This window comes from Lutra lutra, chromosome 9 (genome assembly GCF_902655055.1).
Source record: "Lutra lutra chromosome 9, mLutLut1.2, whole genome shotgun sequence".
NCBI classification, from domain to species: Eukaryota; Metazoa; Chordata; class Mammalia; order Carnivora; family Mustelidae; genus Lutra; species Lutra lutra.
Genome location: NC_062286.1, coordinates 22,226,764 through 22,248,025, shown reverse-complemented (window position 1 = coordinate 22,248,025; position 21,262 = coordinate 22,226,764). Strand labels below are relative to the sequence as shown.

The window sequence follows — 21,262 nt, the reverse complement described above, 5'->3', positions numbered from 1 at the left end:
ATTCTGTTTGGCCAGCAGAGTTATAAAAAAAATATGTACCCATGGCCATCTCTTCAAAAGCAGCCATCTTTTCACATGAAAAAAACCCTGAGATTACAGGCTACCTTAAGTGACATCAGCAAACGTGGCACCACGAGGCCCCTACTGTCACGTGGGCCGCAGCTGGGCAGGTGTGGAGCAGCGGCTGCTCTAGCTGAAGCTCCTAGCTGCTGGCTCCCTGCAGCTCTCCCCACCTCCTGCACTAGTTCATCCAGCCAGATGCCCTCCTTCTCCAGACCCGCCCGGCCCCCCGAGTAGCTGCGGCTGTCAACGCCAATGTAACCCGGGAGGCAGCTCCTACCCGGGATAACCTCAGCACCCAAGTCGTCTTAGACATGCTCATCCAGGTTAATGACCTTCTTAGGCCATGTATGATTCCACTCTGGATATCTCCCGGACACACTCTGCCTGTCCTGGGTCCCTGAACCTATCCGGATAAATGGACCTTAATTCCTGTCTTCTGACTCTGTTTGACACAAGGACCTGTGTGCCACGACCCTGCCCTGAGTGTGCCCTGCCTGACCAGTGTAGCCACGGCGGCTTCTGAGGAAGGATGAGACGGCTAAGAACCTCATCTCCTGACCCAGATGGCCAACTTTAGCTTTTTTACTTTCAATTCATTTCCATAGTGTGTCAACGATTCAGACACCACAGGGGGACTAAACTGCAGCCAGTGGTCCTTCAGACCACATGAAGTGAATCGATGCCAAGAAGATTCCCGTAGAAACTAGAAGTCCAAGTTCTTCAGTCATAGTAAACTAGTTACAGTCCTACCTCTGGACTAGGCTAGGGTGCCACGGTACCAAGTGTGAGGACATGATAGCAACTATCAAACTACTTCTATAAATGAATTTTTAGGGGTGCCTGGGTGACTCAGTCAGTTAAGCGCCTGTCTTCAGCTCAGGTCTTGATCTCAGGGTCCTGGGATCGAGCCCCACATTGGGTTTCTTGCTCAGTGGAGAGCCTCCCTGTGCCCCTCTCCCATCCTGTACTCTTTTTCACTCTCTCAAATAAATAAAATCTTAATATCCCCCCCAGAATGTATATTATGATCCTTAATCCCCAAGGCGACAGTATTTGGAGGAGGGGCCTTTGGGAAGTAACCAGGTCTTGTGACTGGAGCCCTCATGATGGGACTGTCAGCATTTTAAGAAGAGATTTGAGAGAGAAGCTCTCTCTCTTGGCCATTCGAGGATACAGCGAGGAAATGGCTGTCTACAACCTATGAAGCAGGCCCTCACCAGACAGTGAGTCCACTGGTGACTCGATCTGAGATGTCCCAGCTTTCAGAAATGTGGGAAATAAACATGTGTTGTTTAAGCCACCCAGTCTATGGTGTTTTTTGTTAGAGCAGTTGGACCAAGACAATTATATAAACAATATGGTTTTATCAAACAAAGAAAAGTTATTAGCACTGATATTTTTTAAACGTTATGTTTGTCACATCTACTATCAGCAGGAAATGATTACTATTTTGCCCTCTTGTGCAGTGAGACACTGCAATTTTCCTGGATATTTCTGTATGACGCTACTGACAGGGGTCCTAACTATAAAATTTTGACTATATTCTGAATAAACTGGCTTATTATTTTAAGAGGCTACTTCACACACATACTACATTTACAAGTTAAGCTACTCCTCTCCCCAAAACACTATATTCCGAGTTTCTGAGTACTTCTTGCTCAGATGATAAATTTTATTAGACAACTAGAACTTTTCCTTAGTTATCTCACTACAGAGTATGCTTTTCCTGAAGTAAAAAAAAAAAAAAAAAAGGCTTTCCCAGCATCATATACTCAGGTTTAATAATTCTCAGAATAAGAATAAAGATAAGAATATATATAAGTCAATTTTCACCACATCCTGAAGAAAAACAAGGGCAGCACCTTCTAATGACATATGATTCAGCATCATGACTAGTTCTTTAAGAAAAAACAATCTTTCTCTGGTTTAGTAACTGTAGTGAATCTTACACTTTTGTCCTTTCAATAATCCCCCTTTTATCCTGGGGAATCACAACTTCTCAACATGAGCCTACCAGTTGAGAAGGGCAAGGATGCGGACCTGGCCCAAGTGAGACAGACCCGGGAAAGCTGATCTATGCCTATCTGTAGACCGTACAACATGGGAACCGTTTCCTGCTATATGGACTATGGAAATAGAGGATTTGAGCTACATTTTCCATTTCATTTAGAGTAATTTGTGCTGGATTTCTACCACCCACAAATAAAGAATCCTAACTAATACAGAAGTTATTTTTTTGTTTTACTGACTGAGTTCTTACGTAAATGATTTATCTAACCTACTGACTTACCTCGTCTAAGAATAAAATTTAGACACTGAAGTCAGGACCTATTTTCAGAATAAACTCACTCCATCCCATGTACGAACCATATATGCCTAAAGCGTAGTATTAAGTAAGATCCTATCACTGAATACTAAGTGACTTTGTCATTCTAACATCAAAAAATTCTATTAGTGGATAAAAGACGTATGCTTGGAAATATAAACTTGTGAGTGGATGATGGCTTCACGGTGGCATAATGACATCACTGTAGCAAATCAGGATGCGGTCAAACTCCCTGCTATTCCAATTCACCTTTCACTTCTTTGGAAAGGCAATGTAAAACTACACTGAAATTGGCAAACAGTGTCCTCGTCCTAGGAATCTGAAGAGTTTATTCTGGGACCGAGACTATCCATAGCAGCCTCATAATCAGATCAGAAGCGTCCACATGCTAATAATATGTAAATTAGCTCCTAAGGCAAACTTGGTTTTCAGAGTAGTACAGCCAGATGTTAAATGGTTATGATACGACCAACTTTAGGAACTTAGATCGTAAAATTTTCAACAAGTATTCTGGATTCCTTCAGGGATGCAGGTATTTTTTTTTTCCTGGTTGTTTTGTGCTATACAACAGTTTCTTTCTTTTTTTGTTTGTTTGTCTGCCTTGTTGCTTTACTCTCTCTGCAAAGACTAAAGGTGCAGAAAGACATCAGTGCCTCAATGTAGGCATTTCGCCTACAGTAGAAATGTCATTTCATCGTACTTTGGGGTGTGTGGGGAGGGGACACTTTCCTATTTTGCCAAATAGGTTCCACTTTTTTTCCTGTCTGACCGGCTAGGAAAGTAAGGACATAATAATATAAAGTTAGAACTCTTAGAACAGAAAATATGGAAATTTGATTTTGAAGAGAAAAAAATTAGATTATAATCCAAGAAGGATTTGTTTTTCCTTTGACCTTCAAGAACATGAGCAGAGGCAGGTTCAAATAAGACAATTGTTCAAACTGCTAAGGCCCAACGAATCAAAACAAAGATACTGTAACTGTAAATTTATGGATTAAAGTGATTATACAAACAACGTACTCTTATATACTACTGAATTTGGTTTTAAATGAACTGAAATCGAGTTTTAACTGGAATACACAGAGGTCAATGAGTCTGCGATCTAAGGGTTACCAAGGAGACTGACTGCCACTCTAATAGAGGATAATAATTGCTAAAACCAAATTAATTATGCTTGTTAATCACAGATCTCACACGTATATTTTCCACAACAGGAGGGTGGAGAAACTAACATAAATTGCTAACTTCCATTCTCACTTGCACTTCATAACCCTTGGATACGGAGTGGAAAACTAGTCAACCAGAAACTAAAAATGAAAGTTTAATGAGGCACAAAATCCCATGTTTTACTTAAGGGAAAAGAAAACAATTTCCCCACCTTCAGTGGAATGTATAAGAAAAAGTATTCCCGGATCTCTTCTACAGTCTATAGTTCATACTCCACCAGACCATACTTCCAATCATTATTAGGATTAATATCTGGGGCGCCTGGGTGGCTCAGATGGTTGAACGCCTGCTTTTGGCTCAAGTCATGATCCTGGGGTCACGGGATGGAGCCCTGCATCGGGCTCCCCGCTCAATGAACAGGGAGTCTGCTTCTCCCTCTCCCTCTGCCACTCTCCCTGCTCATTCTCTCTCTCTCTCTCTCTCTCTCTTACAAATAGATAAAATCTTAAAAAAAAAAAATAAGATTAGTATCTAATATTATGTGTAACTACTACAATATACAGGAAAACTTGTACAAGGTTTCTTTTTTTTTTTTTTTAAGATTTTATTTGTTTATTTGACAGACAGAGATCACAAGTAGGCAGAGAGGCAGGCAGAGAGAGAGAGGGGGAAGCAGGCTCCCCGCTGAGCAGAGAGCATGATGCAAGGCTCGATCCCAGGACCCTGAGATCATGACCTGAGCCGAAGGCAGAGCCTTAACCCACTGAGCCACCCAGGCACCCTTGTACAAGGTTTCTATCTTCTCTCTAGACTGTTATAAATATCATTGACGCTCTGAACAACATCAAATTAGGAAGGCAGAAACTTTTCTTACATTAGACTAAAGCTATATGACTACAGGTTGAAATATGGGGTGGAAGACAGCTAGCCGTAGCTTAAATCACAACCAAAATCCTCATTTGTGATGGACCCAGGCCTCACATTCAGAACCTGCTACCTGGTCCACGTGGTTTTCCTTCACACTACCTGGAGCCTAGTCACCTCGAATGTGCCTCCTCTGTGCAAAGCATCTTCTCACCCCATCCCAAGGTGGCTGCTCTCCCAGCCACACCTTGCCTGCATCACATTTTAAACAGCGCCATACACACTGGTCCAAACAGATTCTCAACAGACCAGCTGTGAAGGTGCCGGAGATGAACTGCTGATACAAATAAGGAAAACGAGATGCCCTTTAGCACAGCAGACAGAATGCCTATTACGTAATTTCCATGAGAGTCTTTCCTCCCAGTAAGATTACTAATAGTGACTTTCCCCCAAATTTAGTTTACTTACACTAATTTACCTTACAAGGAAAATTCATTTTGAAATTACTTGTAGGACTACTATTATAGTTTTTCAATAACAAATTCAGTGAATCTTCATATAATAAATACTTTCAATAAATTTATTGCCTGAAAGAGATGCTGGCAAGCCAATCATACAAATATTCGAAGTTAAATTACTTTAAAAGCTCATTTACATTTAAATAATTACATTTAAAAGCTCATATGTGATAGCACGTATTTTTACCTTGAGAAGGTATGTGGGAATATTGCTGAAATCCACTGGCAACTTCAAAAGGAAACGAGCTGAAAATTCACCAGTCTGTAGGACAAAAGGTATAATAATAAGATTAAAATAAGAAATTGATTGTGAAGTGACAATTATAGCCAAGGCCACAAGTTCAACCTGTTCAAACTGGAGGCATTTTCAATTTGGGTTTCCTAACATTAGCAAGAAAAGAAGGTTGGAAAGCAGGGAAAGATCAAAAAGAATTCTTGAATTATTAGCTACTAAAAGCATAATTAGAATTTTTAAATCTGCATTTTCAATGGGCAATAAAATTATAATGTCACATTACCTTTTTGGTTTTTTTAAGTGTAAAAAGAATACATGAATGCATGATTTTTTTTTTAATCTAAGCAATAGAGACAGACCTCTCCCTTTGATTCATTTCTTTTTTACTAAAGCACTCAGACCATAAGATTTATAACCCACAGGTGACTGACATATATCACTATCCTTTACAGTGTGTCTGGAAGTACATACAGAGGTCAAACTTATGCCCAGAGAAAGCAGTCTATCAGTAGGTATCCCAAATAAGATTCTTATTTCTTGAACAATCTGTTAACATCATTATCACCAACTAATATTTTTTAGTAATTCTATGAACTAGTCTCCATAGGAAAGATGTACAGAGGTTTAGAGATTTAAAACATTTAAGCCTAAATAATAACTTCTATGTTCTTTTTAAAGGGGGAAAAAAAACTCATGTGAAAGAAAAAAATCTTCCTCTCATTTTACCATGATGGAAAATCATCAAGTTTTGTTTTGTTTTGTTTTGTTTTGTTTTGTTTTGTTTTGTTTTGTTTATGATGGGCATGGCTAAGGCATCATACTGCTTTTAGAAAACCTTTGTCAGAGTGTAGAGAAGGGGCCTTCCGGTTGGGCCATCACACACCCAGGGGTTCCAAAGAACCTCTGCAAAGGCCACAGAGCAGGTTGCAGAGCTGGTGGGTTCCTGGGCCTTCCAACCTCTCTCACAGCCAAGCCTGCAGTTCAGCTTGGGATTCTGACACCCTGGGTTTCCCTAGGACATGCTGTTTCAACAAAGAACTTCGGAGATGATCCAGAACTATTCTAAAGAGTGGATCTCTATCTTTTTTATATTTGGGGAACACTGAAGAGCTCCCAGTAACTCCATGCCTTCTCCCCTTAAAAAAAAAACCAAGCACCCCAAACTCCTACAACACATGCTTCAACACAGCCAGCATTTACAAATATTTTTTTCTGGCTCGGTGGACGAAGGCACATAAGCATACCTACACACCTCTTAGAGAAGATTCCACACCCATCACCACGCCTTTCTACAAATACCCTAACAACTGGCCGCCATTTTTAAACTCCGACCTAAAACCCCAAAAAAGCAAAGAAAAATATAAACCTTGAGCTCAAAAGATAAAACTGGTAACTACCATCTGCACGGTGGTTCGTCGTTTGACTGCTCACAACATCTTTCAACTTGCATCGACCTCTGGCTAAGGACAGAGCACTTCCTCAATGCCACAAGCCTAACCCCATGACATGAAAAGCAGAAATGAGAGCAGTGAATGGACAGACTCAACGCTGAGGCAAGCCAGACAGACTCACAGAAGCCACTGGGCCACGAGAAATGCCCATGGTAAGAAACAGGAGGAGTCACAGGAGCTGGGCAAGCCAACACATGCGGGCTACTTGAAAGATTAGTCAGGAGCCACCTAGGGATCTACAAACAGCTCACCACGGCAGGGGGGAGGGGAAGGCTTGTGAAAAAGCCTAATAAAATTCTCACATTCTATTACAGTCCGAGATTACTAGAAAAGTATGGTTTGGGCGTTTTGTTAAGCTCCGAGAGGACTCTACAACTAACACTGCCTATTGAGTGTGATTCTTTGGACCCAAGTATGGGGCTCATATACTAATAGAGGTGAGTATAGGAACATAAAGCACTACAGAATGATATGGGAGCTTATGAGAGGGGCATCCAGCCCGGTGGGAAATTGGGGGGTGCGGGAAGAACAGAAGGGTCTTCCCTGAGTGCTGGTACAGTCCTATAGAGGAAGGGACATTCATCAAAGAAGACAATTCCCAACCACTGTCCCCACTCTCCCTCCTATATAATCAATTTTTCCCTTTACTCACTCACTCCCATCAGTATGCAAACATCATTTTAAAAGTCTTTACCAAAAAAAATTTTTTTAATAAAATAAAAAGTCTTTCTTAATTTCCTACCTTTCTTCAGGTCCCATCTCATTTCTCTGTTCTACTTCACAATACAACCTCTTATAAAGAACTGGTCTTTATTTCTTCTTTTACTATTCTCTCTGGCACCTTCTCCTGTCAGCCATCCCCCCACCCACCAGTCAACCCCAGCAGCTTATCAAGGTCACCAATGACCTCCCCACAGCCAAATCCAACAGTCACTTCTCAGTGCTCATTTTATTACTTGTTCTCTCAGTAGTGTTTTGACATAGCTGATTATTTCTCCTTTCCTGGAACATTCTCCCCTTGGTTTCCAGGATCTCACCCTCTCTTGGTTTGACTTTACTTAACTAGTCCTCCCTACGGCCGCCCCAGCCTCTGAACACCACCACAGCTCAGCCTCCTCTCTCCCTTTCCTGACATTTCCCAGGTGACCTCTTCTAGGCGCAAGATTTTCAATACTATTTATATGCTGACGATTCCCAAATGTTCTATCTCCACTCAGACCTTTCCTTTACTTGTTTCATTTATCCAACCACCATGAATGAAACCAAACTCCTGATTTCCTTCCTTTGATAGTCTTCATTTTAGTAAACGGCAATTCCATTCTTTCAATCCCTCAGGCCAAGAACCTCAGAAGCATCCTTGACTCCTCTCTTTCTTGCTCATCCTACGTTCAAAATGGCGGCAAATCCTGTCGACCCTACCTTCACGATGGATCTTTAGTCCAACCACTTCTCACCACAGCACAATCACCTGATCTGAGTCATGGCTATCTCCAGCCTAGGCCGCTGCCATCACCCCCAGCTGCTTCATCTGGAAGCTTGTTCCCATCTCCGTAGACATAGCAACGCTTTCAATACATCAGTCAGATTAGGATCCTCCTTTGCTGAAAACTCTCAAGTGATACAGTTTAGCTCCTTTATAGAATAATCTGACAAGGCAACAACTGAGTAGACATGTGAAAGAGATGAGGAAAAAAACTATGTGGAATGTGGAGGAAAAACATCCCAGGCAAAGAGAACACCAAGTGTAAAAAAGGATTGGTGAAGATATAGGCCTAGATGTTCAAGAAGGAGCAAATAAGCACTAACACCGATCAGCGGGGGCCCAGAAACCCTCTTTTCCTAACCGCTGTAGGATGTACAACAATCACTCGTAACAGTAGCAAACACCGAAATGACGACGGCAACTACATGGAATGTTTGTTAAGTCACTCTTGGGGATATTGAGAGGTTTTTTCACAAGTACCAATGGATTAGAAGAGGTTGCAGAAGGGAGTTGGTTGGATAGACAATAATAAATCAAACTCGATTCATCATCATTTTCAATTTAGAGACACAAACCATCTACAATCAATAAACAGCCATTTCTACCTACTGGAATACAACATCAATTGGTGAATTAAAAGGGCAACCTCAAAACTCTCATGTTAGACTCAATTTTTTCCCCCTCTGGAAACAATAAAAGGAGTAAAATGTGGGATTTAAAAATTAAAACAAGCCTTATACATATAAGGTAATGGGAAATATAATTACATATTTAGCACTTGGACTCATGTGAACTGCTAGTTATTTTGGTCCATGTACTACATTTTAGCTCTTTTGCCCTATTTTAGTTTGTACAATATATTTTTATTCTACCGGCTATTTTAGACCAACATTCCTTTAAAAACACTTAGACAATCCCTACTTTATCCCCTCTCAAAATGTTGATCCTAGAACTAATATAAATTTATGTTTATTGGCAAAAGACTGATTTCTACAACTAAACTCATAATAAAAGGCAAGTTGATCCAAGGACTAATAGGAGTTTGTGTTTATCAGCAATGGACTGATTTATACAATCAGATGACATAATACAAGAAACTTAAGGCTGTGAAAGAATTCGGTGCTCTGGAAACCACAGAAAGTGCTTTTTGATCTCCTACTTCCCAGCTGACTATACATTCTTTATTTTGCCAGTGAGAGAATATAGAAAACTTAGCACTTGTTTCTAACAGTGTTGGAAACATTGAAAACTACGACTCAAGAATTTGGTTTTCAGTTCTGCCACTGATTTTCCTTGTGACCTGGAAGTAATCTCCTTCTGGGTAACTAAGTCAATGCTGATTTAAAACATGTCTTAATATAAAACTTAAGATATAAATTACATAAGGAGCAAAACATAAGTGAAAAATCCGTTCTGAGTTCTACCTCAGATGACTTCTTGTGTTTTTATATTCGAAGTTCCAACAGTTATTCAAGCAATTTACGGTCACTCTGTTGTAACGTCAAAGATTGCTTCCATAGCAATCTTTCCTGTAAGCTGAAAATGAGACATTTAGATGCAGCCAAGTGAACAGAATAATTTGATTTTTTTGTCAGTCCTTGGTCAAATCTTCTCTTGGATAGATGCAGAAAATTATCTGACCTATGACTGTTAAAATGTCAGCCATTCTGCCAACTGCCTTAATGGCAATTTCCCCAGCTTAGCAATAAATATGTGCATCCTTCCTTTTTTTCAAGTTACAGTACATTGGCAAGTAACTTAAACTAGCAAGACTCTGAGTTTTGGCAATTTATGAGGTCTGAGCTTTTCTTCTGGTAACAGCAGCTGTGTCACATGATGGCACTGACAGGTAGACATCTCGTGCAGAATGGGTTCCAAACCCAGGTTGCTCGGTAAAAGGAAATTTCACTTTCTTCTCAACAAACAAGCTGTCATCTGAAACTGACTGCTTCTACCACTTGGATAGTTACAAGTGAAGAAACACTCAAGAACGACTACAACTTTAATAGGGTGACAGTTGGATAAGGGTGATTCTTCAAGTGGACCTGACAACCAACAGCCCAAGTCTACAGACTATTCCTCAGCAAATGCGTAATTACCCATTACATATGAAAAGGAAAGCCAAAGTCGGTCTAACTAGGATTTCACAACATCTCGCACTTCACAAAATGTTTTCTAATGTTACATTATTTATTATCCCAAAGCCCTGTTTAATATATATAATTCCCTTAAACCTATTTCACAAATGAGAAAACTTAGTCCTAGAACAGTCAAGGAACTTGACAACAGCCATTGAGAGAGCAATAAAGAATCTGAGGTGAACTTCAAGACCCAAGACCCATTCACCCTTTTCATTTGTATGGATTAATAGCCTAAAATGTGTCTGTCAGGCCCTAAACAAGGCATTATAAATATAATGAGTCAAAGAAACACGGCCCCTGCCCTCTTAGGGCTTATCATCTGGTGGGTAAGTCAGCCATTAATCAAAATAGTGCTCCTATAAGTCACAACCTGTGAAAAATCTATGCAAGAAAGAGCAAAGTACTCTGATATTTCAGGAAGATTGGACCTATCTAGGCTTTGGGGTTCACTACTTTGTGGGAACTCATAGAAAGCCAAGTCATAAGACCATGTGGAAAAAGAAACAATTAATACCAGCCAGGAAAACTTCAAAGAAGCAAAGCAATGAGAGGGGGTTAGCTACACCAGATAATAAAGATACAGAAATTACAGGACGGTAATACTGGTATTAAATCAATAAACAGAATAGTAAGTCCAGAACTAGGGCCAAATACATTTAGTGTATGATTGATGATGTGAGACAACTGCATCGCCATCTAGGAATAAAGTCAGATCGACATTTCAGCACATATATGAGGATAAAATCCAAGTGGATTATGAATTTCAGTGTACAAAATTGAAACCATAAGGAAGAAAACACTGACAAATGCCTTTATAACCTTGCAGCAGGGAATGCCTTTCAAATAGAATTCCAAATTCAGAAGCCATAAAGGGGATGATGGGTAAATTTAATGGCCGGAGTATAAAAATTTTGTGGATGGGAAAAAACTACCATCAGCAAAGTCAAAAGACAACTGACAGAGGAAAATGTACGTGCAACCCTGTCACAAAAAGCTAACAACCCTTAATGAAAAAAAGATTTTAAAAATCCAAGAGAAAACCAGGCAATGAATATATAGAAAAGAAATGCAAATAACTCTTAAACATGAAAAAATGCTTAACTTCATTCATAACCAAAGGAATACAAATTAAAACTAAAGTGAATATCATTTTTTTACCAAACAGACTGGCAAAAATCAGCACTTTAAAGGTATTACTGAACTGTGCTCTCTCCTCCACTGTTTCTGATGTCAAGTCAGTGTTGACTCAAGTAACTGCTCACCTACTGATAAAGTGTCATTTTTCTGTGATCACTTAAGATTTTCTCTTTACGTGTGGTTTTGAGTATTCTGACTTGCATTTTTCTTGGTTAGGGTTTGTTGAGATTCTTGAATCTGTAAATTTATGTCTTTCACCATATTTGGAAATATCGAGGCATTATTTCATCAAAGATTTTCCTGCTGCCTCTTTTTCTCCTCTCCTCTCCTTCTAGGACTCTACTTTCATGTATATTTGATGTTTTGGTTTTGTCCCGTAAGCTCCGCCTTCCTCTCTACCAAGTATCAATTTCTATCCAGTATCTAACTGCTTTTAATCACCGTCCGGCATCTTCAGGCACAGGTCGTTATGTTCTGTCCAGAGCTTAGAGTTGTTATGTGTGGAAAGGTTAGTCCAGAAGCTACCAGGCCATTATGCAAAGTGGAACTTGACAGAAATCTACAAGTATGTTAATACACTGTTGACAACACTGTGGAGAAATAATCACTTTTATATATTGCTGCTGGATTAATAAATTATTAATATGAACTTTATGGAGGGCATTTTAGAGATTAAAATTATAAACACACATAATCTTTGATCTAGCAATTCCTCTTCTAGTTATTTATCTTACTTGATAATAAGACATACTTGAACACATGCAAAATGACAGGTACAAGAATGAAGGCACTCCCTATATTTGGAAAAAAAAATCCCTAAGCTATGTTAGGTCAAAAGCAAGATGCCAATCATGGTATATAATATACGTCACCATATGCATTGAAAGAGGGGAATATATATATATTTGTACTTCCTTTTATGTGCATATAGAAACTCTGAAAATGTACACTAGAAAAAAGCTATACCGGTGCTCACCTGGGGTGGAGGAGGAAAAGGATGGTGGCTCTGATTTGGGTGGACACAAGACAATGATGGGAGAGACTTTTCACTTCATATATTTTAACAGATTTTGATTTTTCAACAAATGAATACATTACCTACTCAAAAACTTTTAAAAAGGAATTTGCAGGGGCGCCTGGGTGGCTCAATCGGTTGAGCATCCTACTCCTGATTTCAGCTCAGGTCATGATTTCAAGGTCGTGAGGGTGAGCCCTGAATCAGGGACCGTGTTGAGGGTGGAGTCTGCTTCAGATTCTTTCTCTCTCTCCCTCTCTCCTTCTGCCCCTCCCCATGCTCACATCTACTCTCTCTCAAATAAATAAAATCTTTTAAAAAGGGAATCTTCAAATTAAATATGTACACATTGAGATGTTCATAATTCACATACTCAATCCTTCATTCATTCAACAAATATCTACTGAATACCTACTGTGCCAGGTGCCAGGTTAGGTGACGGAGATTTTTTTTTTTTTTTAAAGATTTTATTTATTTATTTGTCAGAGAGAGAGGGAGAGAGAGCGAGCACAGGCAGACAGAATGGCAGGCAGAGGCAGAGGGAGAAGCAGGCTCCCTGATGAGCAAGGAGCCCGATGTGGGACTCGATCCCAGGACGCTGGGATCATGACCTGAGCCGAAGGCAGCTGCTTAACCAACTGAGCCACCCAGGCGTCCCAAGGTGATGGAGATCTTAAGACAAACAAAATACAGTCTCTGGCCTCACGGAGCTTAAAGTCTCCTCTGAGTAGACGAACAAAATACTATGATGTGATGCTCTGACAGGGATATTAAGCGCATGTTTTTGGAAGTAAGTGAGTTAGGACTCTGCATTTTAGGTGACAGAATTCCATTTCAAACTCACCTGAGCAGAAGAAAGATAATTTCTTAAAACACTATGCGGTATCTCACGGAATCTAAGACTAAAAACACAGCCCAGCCTCAGTTCGAAAGACTTGAATACCCTCAGCAGTTTCTCCTTGTCTTATCTCTGCTCACTTTCTGCTTCTTCTTACTTTCTCTGTACCTACCGCTCTCTGATTCTTCTGACTAGATAACATGAGAAAAAATTTACGTGTGACCCGCCGGTTACTCATAAGGAAACCAGCCTCACTTTCTCTGTGCCGACTCCACATTCCCAGGCAAGCACTGTGCTTCTGTGCCTTCTGACCTAGTCAATAGGACTTCCATGCTTCATTACAGTAAGAGAGTTAGCGGCACCATAAATTCACTGAAAATAACTGAAAAACTAGGAAACATTTTTAGGAAGGGGGGGTTAAGTTATATGTACACACTCCCAAAGCCGTAAAATCGTCTGAAGTTTTCCTGATAGCACACTTCGTATACCAGATCCTTTACCTTTTTCCTCTTACTACATGGAAAGAAAGCATCTGGTCCTTTAAAGACCCTTGTAGATCCCTTTCAACGCTGAGAAAGCTGTGTAAAGGGTGCTCCCTATATCTACATGGCCAAGGAGGAGATGCAGCAGGGCACCCAAGGTTTCAGAACAAACACGTGGCCTCCCAAACAGAAGCAGGGGTGGGGCGGGGTGGGGGGTGGCACGAGGCATGATTCCAGTCCTTCCTCAGACGATGCTCCATAAGGTACAGGCAAAGGAAACGGAAAGGATTTCCTTTGTGTTTCACATGCCTCCATAAAACCGGTCTTTTTCACTCGATGCACCCTGCTGCTTAAAGAAGCCTGAATTTCCTACTGGTACTATTATTTTAAAAAATAACAAAATTCCTCTTACATGTCAATAACACTGGAAAAGCTATCATATTCACCTTTAAGGTCTCTAAATTAGGTACACACACATACTACTTCTTAGGAATGAAGTCAAAATCTGAGATACAAACTACCGCCAGCAAGATCCTAAGTACGCCGACTGACGTACAGGTCAAGATTCGGTGTAACAAATCCATTATGAACACAACAAAACCGTGAGCCCCTGTCGTGGGTTCATTTATTTTAAATCATGTTCAACTCCTAATAGTTTCATGTGTTAACAACAAAAACAAATCTGTCAGTTCTAGAAGCGTGTGTAACACAGCTGACTACCACACTACACCCTTTTCAAAGGAGCAAGTGCAAGTTTACCCCAGTCTACAAGTCAAATGCCTTTAGGCCGTAACTCCCAAGCAGCGTCAACTCAACAGGGATTATGAGAGAAGCCCCTGGGATGTCTTGCTACACACAGAAGGCTGACAGGCATTGCCAGAACACCTACTCCATCCTCGTGGCAGGACGGGAAAAGGCCACATGTTTCCAGGTCCCCCAGATATTCTGATCCCTCTCTTAGCACTCTGGCCCTCCTCTCCCACCTTTCTGGACCAGTGCTCTCCAAGAGAAAGATGGTACAACACACAAATGTGGTGTACACATACATAAGTACTTTAAGATGTTTAATATTTTCTCATAGCCACATTTAAAAAAGTAAGAGAAACAAGTGAAATCACTTTGAATACTATATCCCAATATATCCAAAATATTCTCATCTCCACAGATAAACAATATAACAGTTGTTAAGGAGATCATTTTTGTATGACTTCTTGGAATTCTGGTATGTATTTTACGTTTGCGTAGATGTCAATTCGGAGTAACCTTGCAAGTATGGTAGTGGCTCTTACGCTGGGCGGCACAGCTTTAGACACTGCTCCATCAATACTCATCCCCACATTCAGCTCATGGTCACAAATGCCTGAAGACCTACTTGAGCCACCAAATACCATGAACCTGGCACAGTCCTCACAGGAAGGCAGATACGTGTCATCCAGTTAGTAGGGGGTGATCATGGGACCCCACTGCCCCTTCCAGATAATATGACTTCTCCTCCCTTCTCCAAAAACGTCTAAACCTACTGTCTTTACTTTGTTTTCCCCACTTACATTCCTGATAACCTACAGTCTGCTCTCCCGGGCTCAGAACTCCATCAGAACTGGCCCTGGAAAGGTAAGCACCACTTTCTCCCTCTTAAATAGGAACTTTCCCTTTCACCTTGCTTTCCATTCCTCATCTGCATCTTAGTGACACCAACCTCTACTAATTCACATAAGGGACTTTCCGATTAACAGCACTTTCAGAGATAATCCGGGAACAACCACTAACCTAGAATTTATGGAGCCCCTACCTACCATTCACTTCAACTATTTACAAGACAAGGCTAATGATAATAATAATACTTTGTATTACATAACTCCATGTTTGCTTAATTCTGTTTGCTTCCCACACACAGGATCTCATTTTGTGTCAAGGGTTACCTCCAGGAAAGTGACACAGGGAAAAAACCTAGTTACACACACACACAAAACTAATGACAGAATTAGAATCTGAAGCTCCCGCTTTCCAGAACACTCTCTCTCCAATACATTTCCTATGTATATGGGCCTCTGCTCTGCAGGACTTTACACACACTGCTAGAGAAGTAATCAGCCAAGGAGGCCGCCAGACGGAGGGAGCTCTCATGCCGTGGCAGCTGACTTAAGCAAACTGAAATCTAAGCCAATCATTTCCTATAAATGCCTCCAAATTAAGAAGAACAATCAGTCACAAACAGTCAACTGGGCTTTCCCAAGTAATGCAACCCCTTAGGCTACAGCCAGTCAAATAAGTCCCCAGCTTTGCTTCTGTGTCTTCGCTACAAAAACCCTGCCCCCTAGCTTTGGTCAGTAGAATGTGCTCCAATTCTTAAAAATTTTAATATGCCTCAGTTTATTTTTTTAACCAACCTCATACACCTTGCCCTCAAACGTAACCACAGCAGGATGAGATGACAGAAGCCTGGGTCATTAAGTCAAATGAGGAGCTCCTCATGGAATGGCTCCTTTCTTTTCTGCACAATATTCTTAAATGCTGCCAGAGCTTAATTTATAAGTCACAGATTCCTGAAATCTTACTGGGATTTGGGGTCAACTACAATAACAAAAAAAAAAAAAAAAAAAAAAAAGATAACTTCTTCACATTCTCCATTATATAAGTATATGTCATTATTAAGAAAATACCCACAAAAGGAAAAAATATGTTGCCAAAACCTTCACAGATCACCCACTGGTATTCTTTAATATGTAAAAAATGTGAAAACATGTGGTTGTGGAACATCTCAAAACATTGACTTCATAGCAGGAAAGAAAAATGTCTCTGATCAAAATATTAGGTATGATAAACTAACTTTGAGTTCTGGGAATTAAAAGCCAAAGGGGGGAAAAAAAAATCACAAATTTCTTTCCTGTGCTTTGTTACAATTTACAAACACTGATTCTTTAGATACAACAGACCCATGCAGGAAATGCTGGCAAGGCAGTTGATACATGTAATATAAAATGAGACCTTAGACTTTACCCATTGACAAAACTGATAATGCACCCTTATTTTGATAGGGTGTATCGACACAGTATATATGATTTTAACACCTGTAGCTTATATCGTGGCATTCATCAAAATTAACTCTAATCTTAAAACTAACTCTGCTCAAAGAGGCAGCAGGTAATTTTGTGGTGATGGAATAATTCTATGTCTCGCCTGCAGTGGTAGTTACAGGAAATGAGGCATGTGATAAATGGCATTACACATACATTGTGCCAAGGTCAATTTCTTAGTTTCCATACGGTACTATCAATATGTAAAATGCAACCACTGGAGGAAATTGGGTGAAGGATATGCAAGACCTCTGTACTATTTTAAAACCTCTTATGAATCTATAGTTATTTCTAAATAAATAAATATACCTTAAAAATAACCCTGACCAGGGGCGCCTGGGTGGCTCAGTGGGTTAGGCCTCTGCCTTCAGCTCAGGTCATGGTCTCAGGGTCCTGGGATGGAGCCCCGCATCGGGCTCTCTGCTCAGCAGGGAGTCTGCTTCCCCCCGCCCCCTCCTGCCTCTCTGCCTACTTGTGATCTCTCTCTGTCAAATAAATAAATAAAATGTTTAAAAAAAAAAAAAAACCCTGACCATGCAGGCACATGAGAATTGTTCTTCTGGACATAAAAGCTTACAATTTCAACGTATCATCTGTTTTCTCCGGATTAAAAAGAACAATGCTTACTAAAAATTATAAAACCACCAGAGATAAGGAATACAATGTTCAAAACTAACATCTACTCATTCAAGGAGATGGGCAAGCCAATAAGACAAATGACTTCATAAAAAGATAAAGGCTAAGAACAAAGGGTGTTTGTTGGTTTTCTTAAAAATGGTACTTTCAAGTGGGCACTGGCTGAAACCTTCTAGATGGAAGTTTGGGGGGAAAAAGAGTGTCTTTGAGGTGGAAGGGAGGGAATTTCAAGTTAGCAGGCTTGCCAGACAGCTGACAGAGATCAGAGCCCTCTCCCTCTTCTCCATGGCTGTTAAAATTTTCCTTTTGCCAGATGATTGTAACACGGAAGAGGCATCTCAGGTTTTTAAGAGCCTCACACTTTTAGAATAGAAGTGGAAAGTTAAGAACATAAATATATGTGGCAGAAAGAAATTTTCATTGATGACAAGCAGTTATCACCCTCTCAAAAGAATACCGCATTTTGTAATCCAAAGGTATTAAATAATTGCGCACAGTCTTAGAACCATCACCAAGAGTATTTATCAGATGGGCTAGTCGGATCCAAAATAAATGGATTTACGCTTGGGCCAGGAAGAACATATTGATCTCACAGTGTTTTATTTGGAGAGCACATTAAATGTTTTAATTCATAAACATCCATTTATTTCATACAAAAAGTCTTCAGGCTTCGATATTCCAATAAGAGATAACAAATGTGGGCGCCCGAGTGGCTCAGCCAGTTGAGCGTCCAGCTCTTGATTTCGGCTCAGACCAGGATCTCAGGGTTTTAAGCCAAACATCGGCCGCGCTCAGCAGGTAGTCTGCCTGAGGATTCTCTCTCCCTCTCTCCCCCTATCCCCCTCCCTGACATGCGCATGTGCACACTCTCTAAATAAATAAATAAAATCTTTAGAAAGAGAGAGAAGAGATGTGATTTACTGATAAGTAAGCCAGTCGTATATGGGTGTTTACGATTCTTGCTCCCCGTGCACGTCACGCCCCTAAGTTATTCTCCAGCCACTGCCTACTGCCCTCCTCCACCAACATGCTGTGTCCCTTTCCCCTATGGCCTCCGCCAGGTCTAGTTCATTGGGGACAGCTTTCCATAGTCACTTCATTCTTTGGTGACTGGGTCTACTACATTTTTCTACAGGCTGTACTCCCACTTCAGACCATCTATCTAACACTGCTATTTCATTTTTTTACAAATGCGTATTGAGTCTTCTCAACCGAATTTTTTTTTAAGATTATATTTATTTATTTGACAGAGAGAGAGAGACCACAAGTAGGCAGAGAGGCAGGCAGAGAGAGAGGAAGGGAAGCAGGCTCCCCACTGAGCAGAGAGCCCGATGTGGGGCTCAATCCCAGGACCCTGAGATCATGACCTGAGCCGAAGGCAGAGGCTTTAACCCTGAGCCACCCAGGCACCCCTCAACTTAATCCACTTAATCCACTGAGCCACCCAGGCACCCCTCAACTGGATTTTTGACATCCTCAAGAGCAAAAGCTGTGACTGGTATACTTTTTACCCAAAACATTTTTAGGCTACCCCTTTTTGGGGAGGCTTACTCTTTTTTACCCAAAACTAGCAGAGGAGACTTTCCGTAAATGGACATTAGTCAAGCACTGGCTTAGCCCTACCAAACTGCATCCTGGGGGGTTGTTGTAGCATTCCAGTGCATAAAAATATAAAATTAATTTTAAATAGATTCTGCAGTCTTTCATAATAACTACCTTTTCAAACTCCGTTACAGAAAACTTGAAAAGCATGCTTTTCAATTTCCTAATAAAACAGTGAACCACAAAACAAAACAAAACAAAAAAAAACACAACAGGGTTAAAAGAAAAGCCCTGTGACATTCCACAAGACACCTAATGGCTAATAAGAGTTACATGCAATCTTTTAGGTGTAGCTCTTCCAAAGATTCAAAACAACCAAGAGAGGAACTTACAGTCAGTAGAATCCTAAGGAAGAAGGACAGAATGCTTTATTGAAAATGAGATAATCTAAGTCAACGATATCCACCTTCCTTCAAAGGGTAAAATTAAACTGCCATGACTGTTTCTTGGTTACCCAACTGAGGTTCCAACTACTGCATTCTTATTTAAATGTTTACGAATCACGCAGCGCCTGGGTGGTTCAAAAGGTTACTTGTCTGCCTTCAAGTCAGTTCATGATCCCAGGGTCCCTGATGGGGCCCCAAATCCATCAGGCAGCCTGCTTCTCCCTCTCCTTCTGCCAGCCACTTCCCCTGCTTGTGTGTGCTCTCTCTCTCTTTCTCTCTCTCTCCCTGTCAAATAAATAAATAAAATCTTAAAAAAAAAAATTGCAAATCATCCACATAAAAGACCTGAGTGTAATTCTTTTTAAAAATCTCCACAACATTTTTACTTTCTACAGTCTTCTAGGATCTTTCTGCTTCTCCAGTTTCTCAAAGATACCTCTGAGAGCACATCTGCCAATTTTTTGAGTACCCTGAAACAGTCTCCCCTAGAGTCTCCAGAAAAAGCACAGCCTTGCCGACACCTTGACTTAGCCCAAGGAGACCCACTGCAGACTTCTGGTCTCCAGAACTGTAACAATAATAAATCTGTGTAGTTTTAAGCCACCAAGTTCGTGGTAGTTTTTTAGAGAGCAGCAAAAGGAAACTCATACGACCCAGGTTCAAAAAATCTTGGCTCAAAACTCAAAATCAAGTTCCTTGCTTTCTTCCAGGGCCCTGTGTTTATTGCCCGGGTTCTTGGTCTAGTTTTGGATTCCATTAGCAGATTGCCCTTTAATGCATTCTTGAACCAGTCTGCCAAACTTGAATGCATTTCATCTCTCAAGAAACCTTTATACTCTGTTCCTTGACCAGTGATTAACTCCTACGCCTATCTTTTCATTTCTGTAGTCTCGGCTCCCACTTCTACTAGGCCCTCCTAGGCCTGCTTTCCTGGAAGCTTAACCTCTAACCTTGCCTTGTTATGGGATTCTCAGTTTCTTTACTTCCCCAGAATCCATACCCATTTGCCCTAATGCTTACAAATTACTCAACAGCAAATCAAAATAAACTGGGGTAAGTATAGCAGTAGTCAGCTTTTTAGGTGAAGAATGAAGAATCAGTTCACATTAAATACAAAGTTTTCAAAACAAGATAAATTTAAACTCTCTAGCTGCCTTAAATGAACTGAAACTTCAACATCTAGATGGACTACAAGTCAAGTATTAGCTGAGCCAATGAAAATAAGGTTGACCCTTGAACAACATAGGTTTTAACTGCACGGGTCCATTTATAAGGATTTTTTTTTTTTTTTATAAATACAGTACAGGACTATAAATGTATTTTCTCTTCCTTAAGATTTTCTCAATAACATTTTTTTTTTTAAGATTTTATTTATTTATTTGACAGAGAGAGATCACAAGTAGACAGAGAGGCAGGCAGAGAGAGAGAGAGAGGGAAGCAGGCTCCCTGCTGAGCAGAGAGCCCGATGCGGGACTCGATCCCAGGACCCTGAGATCATGACCTGAGCCTAAGGCAGCGGCTTAACCCACTGAGCCACCCAGGCGCCCTCAATAACATTTTCTTTACTGTTAAGAAAACAGTATATAATCGACCTTTCATGTTAGTAGTGAGGCATCCAGTCAGCAGTAGGCTATTAGTAGTTAAGCTCTGGAGAAGTCCAAAGTTTATACGTGGATTTTTGACTGCATGGTGGGGGTAGAGGGGGTGAGATGGTGCCCTCACCACCATGTGGTTCAAGGGTCAACTGTAATTTAAAAACTTTTAGATCAGAAAATGTGCCACAAAACTGGATATATTTAAATTCAGCCTTAATATTCAAAGGGTGAATCGGGTGGGAAGGAAAA

At 40.5% G+C, this 21,262-nt stretch overlaps 1 protein-coding gene across 4 annotated transcripts in view; it reads right to left on the bottom strand.

The window, feature by feature from the left end:
- The window catches only part of BABAM2 (BRISC and BRCA1 A complex member 2), a 399,606-nt gene that overhangs the window by 254,872 nt on the left and 123,472 nt on the right, over positions 1-21,262 (bottom strand). For all 4 annotated transcript variants that reach the window (XM_047746396.1, XM_047746400.1, XM_047746398.1 and 1 more), the window contains exon 6: positions 5,126-5,200. In XM_047746396.1, the coding sequence (XP_047602352.1) occupies positions 5,126-5,200 (75 nt within the window). The remainder of the gene's footprint in view (positions 1-5,125; positions 5,201-21,262) is intronic.